The 8,498-nt window shown below is 43.5% G+C and overlaps 1 protein-coding gene across 1 annotated transcript; it reads right to left on the reverse strand.

Moving 5' to 3' along the window:
- Nucleotides 1-73: 73 nt before the first annotated feature.
- On the reverse strand, nt 74-8,288 carry LOC115639000 (protachykinin-like). Its single transcript, XM_030541235.1, is given in 5 exon segments — nt 74-2,119; nt 3,509-3,561; nt 4,757-4,789; nt 5,598-5,697; nt 7,824-8,288. Coding segments are annotated over 5 exon segments (399 nt in total). The 5' UTR covers nt 7,932-8,288; the 3' UTR covers nt 74-2,014.
- Between the last annotated feature and the right edge of the window lie 210 nt (nt 8,289-8,498).

Raw genomic sequence — 8,498 nt, forward strand, 5'->3', positions numbered from 1 at the left:
CCTTCCTTTTAGTTTTCCTGAGCAGTGGGGATTTAAGGTGACTCTTCCGTCAAGTGAGACTGCTTTTCCGTTCCTAACGTGTAAGATACTTTTGAACCTGCCTTTATGCTGTCATTGTAATGGGGATAGTGACTGAAGCAGCCTTCAAGTTGGCTGCGTTAAAGGTGTCCTAGATCCTGTATTAGCTTTGTTTAGAAATGGCTTTCTGCGGTGGATGGTGCTGTTGAGAAAGGGTTATTGTACCTGCTAGAGTTACACAAAGACCGTACTGCCAACGTCCATACTTCATACCAAGCTGACTGTAGTGGCCACCCAAAGTTGTTGAAAGAAGGGAGGAGCTTCCTAGGACTGATGGTCCTAGTTGTTCTTCCATGATCATGACACCTTTTAGTCTCCTGTTCTCTGCCTGTGGCACACAGTTTAGTCCACTGAGGACTGAAATGCTTTAGTCTAATGGAAGTCTTCAGACTTAATATAGGGGTATCTGGTGATAATAATGGGCTGTGGTATAGAGTAAGATTGGGTGATCCAATAGTCCCTTCTGGCCTTAAACTCTTTGAAATGAGACCTATTTCTTCCTTCTCCCCCCCCCCCCCCCCCCCGGAGAATTTTGAAGAACTAAGTCTCTGTCTTTTGAAGATCAAAAGTTTGAAGTTCAAGGCAGACCTTAAAGATTTCGAGCCTTTGCTACAATGTCTGATTTAAATTGGAAAGCTAATCAAACTGCTTCTGGTTCCATCTCTCTCCAGAGATTCACTGTGGGAAGCGAACTCATCCTGGGTTCCCCTTCTTCTTGCTCTCCTCTCTTACCCTCTGATTGGGATGAGCATCCTGTGCACCTACCCTGTGTTACCACCTGCTCTGTTCCTCCATGAAGAGGAAGAGCCTTTGATCAGCAGGGAGAATATATGAAACCTTGATGATGAGAACATTGCTAAATAGCCTCTGTTGACATCATTCCCACCCTTCTCCTATAGCAGAAGGGTTGGACATTAGAAATAAGGGAATGTCTCACTCTGGTGAAGTCTGATACTTTTGCCGTAGAAAACAACTCGTGGGAATTTGGCAGAAACCATTGATCTTGGTAGCTGTACCAGTAGATCACTTGCCTATTTATTAGACTACAGGGACAAGAGGAAATATGAATGTGATGCTCAAGGTTTCTGTGAGGATCGCACAGTGTTTGTGGGGATGTAGAGGGGAGTGTCTTTCTCAACGAGCAGCTGTATGTATCTCTCAAGAGGAAGATGGTGCTGAGACACACTGTAGTCTCTTTGAGCTGAGGCTGCTATTTGATTACTAGGAAATTCTTCATTACTCTTAATGGTGAAAGTTTACTGAATGCAGTAGCCTCCTAATTACACTCTGCACCTTAGACTACAGAGCTCTGTGGCCTAACCTACCAGAGCGATGCATCCCATTATAATGCTGCTGAACAATTGTTCTGTGTACAAATACAGAACAAAAAAATCTCCATTCCCACCCCACAATGAGGTGACTGAAAGCTTTTCAGGTGTTATTTTTTGTGCTTGCCCCACAATAGATGCTTATTCCATAATGAATTGAAATGGGAGATGAAGGAGAGAAAATAAAGCTTTCTTGCCATATACGTTGTGTACTTAAGTTATTCAACTTTTATGTCCCCACTAGCTCCATGCAGTCAGGTATTAACTTTAAAAAACTGAAGAAAATTATTAGATAAGCATTCCTTCCTCTTTTGATTTTTAAGAACTTACATTTCAGGCTTTATCGAGGAAACCAAAGTGTGTATGTCTGTCTGTCTACAGGAGTAAGGACGGGATGTGCTAACCCTGTGCACTGCTCATCGAATGTGATGTAAAGAAAGCGCCAACTCTTCGCTGCAACAGCAATACATTTATACATCATAGCAGTTTGACAAAAGGAGACAGTAGTAAAAGAAAAGATCTTAAAGCGCTTATCTGGTACTAGAAAGCACTGTGTTACTCCGTTCATGGGGTGTGAATAGATGAGCAGACTACATAGCTATCGTAATCTAGTGCTTGTGAAGGAAAGGAGCAGATGTTGGTTGCTGATGGAGTGTCATGCTATGGCTCCCATGCAGGAAGTGGCTGGCTGTTGTCCCAGTCCTGTGTTGACTCTGTAGGAGGAGAGAAAAATATCTGCATGAGGGAAGTCTATTTGGATGGGTTTCTGTAGTAGCAAGGGCTCGGTCTTACACTTGAAATGCTACAGCAGCACAGTTGAGGCGCTGCAGCGGCACGCTGAAGCACTTCAGTGTATGTAGTACCAGTGCTAATGTGAGGGGAGTTCTCCCATTGGTGTAAGTAATCCACTTCCCTCAGAGCCAGTAGCTAGGTCGGCAGAAAATTCTTCTGTAACCTAATGCTGTCTACACCAGGTGTTAGACTGGCTTAACTGTGTCGCCCAGGGGGTGGATTTTTCGCATAGCTGGGTCCACCTAACTTTTTATTATGGACCAGGTCTGAGATCCAGTTTCTGCAGTGGAGAAGACCTTCAGGCCTGATAGGAACGGTAGTCTTGCAGTTAAGGCACAAGGCTGGGACTCCTGAACCCAGATTTCTTTTCTTGGCTCTGCCACAGGACTTCTGTATGATCTTGGGCAAGGTCACTCAATCTCTCTGGGGCTCAGTTTCCCATCTGCAAACTGGGGATCATTTCTCCCTCCCCTTGTTGATCTTGTCTGTTGAAAATGTAAGCTCTTCGTGTCAAGGAATGTTTCATGCTATGCATCTGCACAGAACTTAGCACACTGGGGCCCAGATCTTGATTGGGGCCTCTAGGTGCTATCCTAGTACAAATAATAATTCTGAAGCAGAAAATATATGCAAGGGGGGCGGGTGTAAGAAGAGACTTGGGTTCCAGTAAGTTTTAGCTTCCTTCAAAATCATAAACTGCAGCTACAAAGTATTCTATGGAAGAGAAAAACGGCAACTTGGAAAAACTTTGCACAGAGGGGATGAAGTCATGCTATCATGTGCACTAGTAGTTATTCCCTAGCTTCTTAGGCTGTGCTCTCGTGTGGACGTAAAGGTGGGAAATGCCCTATCCTCATACTCCAATATTTGGGAATCAGTATCTTTCTTTTTAAATTGTGCTCAAACTAATTTGGGTAGGAAAGTTGGCAGTTCCCAATTAGTAATACCAGCTGCTTCTCAAGAATTGGAGCTGGAGTAGTAATCAGCAGCATGTAGTATATATGATGGTAAATTGCCAAGAGGGCAGTTCCTTAGTGAAAGGATTGGGTGGAGGTGGTGATAAAAACCCTGTGCTGCATGACTAAGACACAACTGTACACACACAAATGCCACCAGAGAGACTTGAACCAATGAGGGTCTGTCTGCATCAAGCAAAGTTCTTGCAAACTCCAGCAGCTATAGAGGATCCTATAAATAAGTGGGTGGAGGAGGAGGAACAGGTGAATAATGAGCTGAGAGCTCCCTGTCAGAATAGCTGGACAGGGGAGAGAGACTGATCTAAGGAGCGTCAGGCATGGGAGCTCACCCACCTCACTGGAGGATCTTCGTCCCATGAGTCCTATGAACGTCTCTCCTTGGTGCCCTAGCGTGGGAAAAGAGATGCAGAGGTTGCAAGGAGACGTGTAAAAGTGAAACGCAACCTATTACAGGCAGGAAAAGTAGAAGGAGACCCATACCTATAGTATGTCAACAGTGGACATGGTAATTGGTCATTTCAGCCTCCTTAGGCCTGGTTTACACACAGTTTTTTGTACCAGTAAAACTATTTTTCTACCAAATAGTTTCAAGCAGTAAACCCCTGGGCTGGCTGCAGTTTACTGATAAAAGGCTTCTTTATGCTGGCATTATTGCATCCACACTAGGGGAGGGTTGTATAATTTATATGGATTTCAAACCGATATTAGCTAAAGCAATACCCAGACAGGATGTAGCCAAGCCCTTACTCTGGTTTTGTCACAGATTCCCCTGTTATACTACTGTGAACCACTGTCTATTGCTGAATGGCCATACTCTAGAAGTGTGAAGAGTGTCTCTTCCTCTGCCACAGGCCCAGAGCTACTCTGGAGCTGAGCGGAGAGGACAGTATTGTTCCTAAGAAGGGACTTTGGTTCAAAAAATTTTTGTGGTTTAAAGCTAGGAAGAAAAAAAAAAAAAAAAAAGCTCGGACAAAGTTAGTCTGTCTGGATCGACCTGACTCCAGGAAAGCCCAGAACTAGGTATTGAGTGTTGACCTGTGCAAATAAGAATCCTTTGAGGGCAGGATGGAGGATTGAAGCGTTCCCCTGCCCCTCATTGTTTGGAAAGAGAGGGGTATTCTGAGGGTGTGAGTATGAAACTGAGACCCAGGGCCACCCAACTCCTAATCCCACTGACTCCTCCAGTGGCCATGGACAAGTCACTTCACCTCCTGCCTTAGTTTCTGTAGCTGTAAAATAGGAATGGTATTTATCTGCCTTTATGGGGGGCGGGGGAGTAAGCAGCATGAGTACGTTTCAAGATGGTTTTTGTGCTCATCTCTCCTTTCATACAGATTGGAGCACATCAGCATGTTACAGCAATCTCATTAGTAACATTTTTCCTCCCCTTAGCAACAGATCAAGGACCCACTTAGACTCCGTTAGGATTTGGTGGTGGAAAAGCTCATCTATCATTTTTAGGGACACAGAGGCAGGGGACCTAAGCAAAATTATTGTGTCTACGCCCTGGGCTGTGGGTAGGGGTGAATGTGCATCACTGCCTTTACAAACAGAAAGATGAGGGTAAAAGAAACACTCCACTCTTATGCTCCTCTGGTGAAGTATGTGGCACCCCCTTTTTAAAAAGAAAGAGAGAAATGAAGGTTGGGCTGTGAACACCTCGTTCTTTTTCCCCTGTATCTCTCCAAGTGATCTGTGTAACATCAGATATGCATTTTGCTTATTACGCTGCCCACATTCTAGAGAGATGTACAAGGTCATGTGCTATAATTGCAATGAGATTCCCTCTTGGGTGGCTATTTAATGTAGGAGAGGAAGAGGTGGCGAATTAATACTGTGTTGCCAGGTGCTCAGATCTAGTCTCATTCTTGTGCAGTGGAGACGAGCAGGGACTAGTTTTGCTGTGTAGGAAGGACTCTGAGCTTGTTCCTCAGGCCATTTGGTCTAGTGGTTTGAGCATGGGAGTGGGAGAAGAGTGACCTAAGTTCTGCTTCTAGCTCTGCTACTAACTCACTCTGTAACCTTAGTCAAGTCACTTGCCTCTCTGAGCCTCAGTTTCCCCATCTCTAAAATGGGGATAATGTTGGTAACCTTTGGCTCCTCTGAAAAGTGGTATTGTGAAAATATTGACCCTTTGATTATCAGGGTGCCACTGATAAATTCTGAATGAAATCTCTTCAGGCAGAACAATAGTGGTTGTCACAAAGGATCACAGAAGTGAGGGGAAAATAGAAGTCCGTTAGGGCTGCAGTATGAAAGCAGCTGACCTCCCCTTCACCAAAAGAAAAGCCCAACATTTCTCTTGTTGAACAAGGGAAAGTACTAGGTCCTTGCATTCAGTGGCAATTTGCATGCATTGGTCTGATATAATAAGCAAGGGTGGACGCCTGTTGCTTTTATTTCTGATAAACACTGAACTTACCACTAGCCCGTTTTCCCATCAGGCCGTAGAACTGCTGGAATTTCCCCCTTTTCATCAGCTGTGCAAAGCGCTGGAGTGAGCCGCTCTGCAAGCCTTCATCCTAGAAAGCAAAAGGGAGAGCCAAAGACAGAAGCTGAAATCCCATCCCCGTTGTTAGTAATGAACGAGCTGAGAGTCTGGGAGTGAAAACTTCCCTTCAAGCAGCAGCTTGGAGCCTTGAGGGTGAAATAGTTAAAGGATGCCAAATTGGTCATGCTACTCGTTAGCTTCCTACACATGCAGATACTGATATCTACAGAGAGTTGATAGGAGTTCAATAACACAGCTTGACATTAATTGCCATAGTGCTACTTAGCTTGGGCCATTGCCTCAGTTCATCCCTCCATTGAAATGACTCCGGGAGATCCAATCCCTGTAGCTGGATAGTCCAGGTTATGAAATTTCCACTCAGAGCTCAGGTCATTTTAACCACTACTGAACATTAATGATAATACAACACGCAACGGCAAAGAGTGATTTTCATCATGGCTCTTGTAAAACCTCAGGAGGCAAAGCAGGAGCCTTGCTGTATATACTTTGCAAATGAAGAGGTAAAACAAACCCCAGTGTGTGGGGGCCCAGTTCTCCATTGCAATAGAGAATCGGGCTCAGTGTGTGCACTGTGGGGGACGAGTGTGTTTCAGTGTTTGGTTTTAAACAAACTCACAATTTCACTTTTTCTTTTGTTCCTTATTACTGAGATATAGCCTATAAGTGATTTCTGCCACATGTAATGTAAAGATTCTCAGATGTATTAATATATGTCACAAATGTGGATTTTTTTTAACTCTGACCTCATGTCCTGGAAGGCTGGAACTCTTATAAAGGGTAGGAGTTAGTTCCTGTTTAATATGCTGTGCTGTTAGTAAAAAGAATGTTTCAAATTGAAAAATCACAGAATTTTTGAAGATCCATGAGCCTTCCTGCTTCAGGGCATGAGCCAACCTCTAATGGATGGGAGTCAGAAGAAAAATGTTCTGATGGACAGATTATCCCATACCTACTGTAGGGTTCTTGCATTTTCCTCTGAAGCAGCTGGTACTGGCCACTGCCAGGGACAGGACAACGAACTTATCTGATCCAGTCTGGCACTTCCTATGTATCATTAAGACGTTACAGGGTTCCACCTTGTGCTTTCAACGATTTTCCTGTCAACTTTGCTTATAGCTTACAAATCATAAGAGGAGTTTTCAGACTGCCAGGCCTGCCAACTCTCCATGAGATCTGAAACTCCAAACCATACTGGGATAGTACTGTGGTCCAGTGGTAAGGGCATTAGACTGAGAGTCAGGATTCCTGCATTCTGTTCTCAGTTCTGCCACTGACTTGCTATATGACCTCTGGCACATCATGGCCTTGCTCTGTGACTCAATTTCCCCACATGTGAAGTAGAGATGAATATCATTACCTTCTTCTGTAAAGTGCTTTGAGAACTACAGATGAAAAGCACTGTGTACAAGCTAAGTATGGTTGTTATTTTTTCCCTTTATTGCCAGTAGAAAAGATTGCAGTACTCAATGGAAGCTTGCATGACAATTTAGCTGCTGATACATGGGGCAGAATATATTTTAGCTTCCTGTCCCTTAGCTGCATTGGCTAACACTTACTAGTGATAGAGATCTGAGCAGATAGGACTTGAAGAAGGTGCTATATTTAACGTATCCCCTTTTCTGTATGCAACTGCACTTCAAAGCAGATAACGCTGTCTAGAAAAGTACCATATGTAGTAACCCTTCAAAGTACCTTATTTCTAATGTACCCATTGCTGTGGTGTCTAGCACCAGCGGGATTACTGATGGATGTTTTTCACTTCTTAGAAATCATTCCTTTAAAAATATGTACACACTTTTCCTTTTTAACCAGAGAAGCTTGAGGTGAAGTCACTTAATCTGTCTAGGTCTCAGTTTTCGATTGTAAAGTGGAGATAATAAATACCTCTCTACCTACCACACCTTCCTGTGGTGTTGTGAGTATTGTTGTTTGGAAAGGACTATGATGAGAGCAAATCCTACATCAGTGCAAAGCATCACTACTAGCTCTTAGTGGTCCTCCTTTGCAGGAGACTATAAAGTTAAATCAGACTGTGCTAAGATACTGAAGAGAATAAATTCCCCAAGCCATAAATGGCTTTAAAACACCCTCCCAGTCTTCAAAAATCCACAAAGAAAGGAAGAATAAGCCATTTACCTTCAGAGATGGGGCCGTCCCAGAGTCTTCCTCCAAACTGGGCACATCTTCAAAACAGAAAATCTGTAAACAAAGAAAACCAGCAGGAAAAAGCTATAAGCTTTCCATAGCTCTTGACAACGATCCTCGTCTAAACCTCTACTGGCAAATGTTTAAATAGTTGGGTTTTAAAGAGCTCAGTGAGAAGGTTGGGGCTCTTTCACGTTCTGCTGAAGGAGTTTAGATGCGAGATCTTGGTTTTTTTTCCTCACTCTTTTTTGTTTATTTCTGTCTTTTATAGCTGCACTGTAAGTTGATAAGAGTCAGAGCTATGCTCATCAGTTTAATAAGACATCAATTCTCTAATTCAATGCCTGTTTCTTTCTATTCTTCCTCTGTCTTGTCAAAGTCCTTGAGTCGCCTTTTACCTGTCTGCAAATCTGAGCTCTGTTGCCTCTATTTACCCAGATTTCTCAAAGGAATTTACCTTCCCTAGTCCAATCAATGAGCAGCTACTCTTATGACCTAAAGAAGTACCCAATGATTCTAGGGTAATCTCTGAGGAGGTGGGCTTTGTACAGGAGAGGGAGGAATGCTCTGTGCTCCCCTGTCGTCCTGTCATTTATTCCCTCTCTCTATCACTCAAACCTCAAGGCATACTGTGTATGCCTTTGTAAAGGCTTCTGATAACACACA

The sequence above is a fragment of the Gopherus evgoodei genome, chromosome 23 (assembly GCF_007399415.2).
Source record: "Gopherus evgoodei ecotype Sinaloan lineage chromosome 23, rGopEvg1_v1.p, whole genome shotgun sequence".
Classification (NCBI taxonomy): Eukaryota; Metazoa; Chordata; order Testudines; family Testudinidae; genus Gopherus; species Gopherus evgoodei.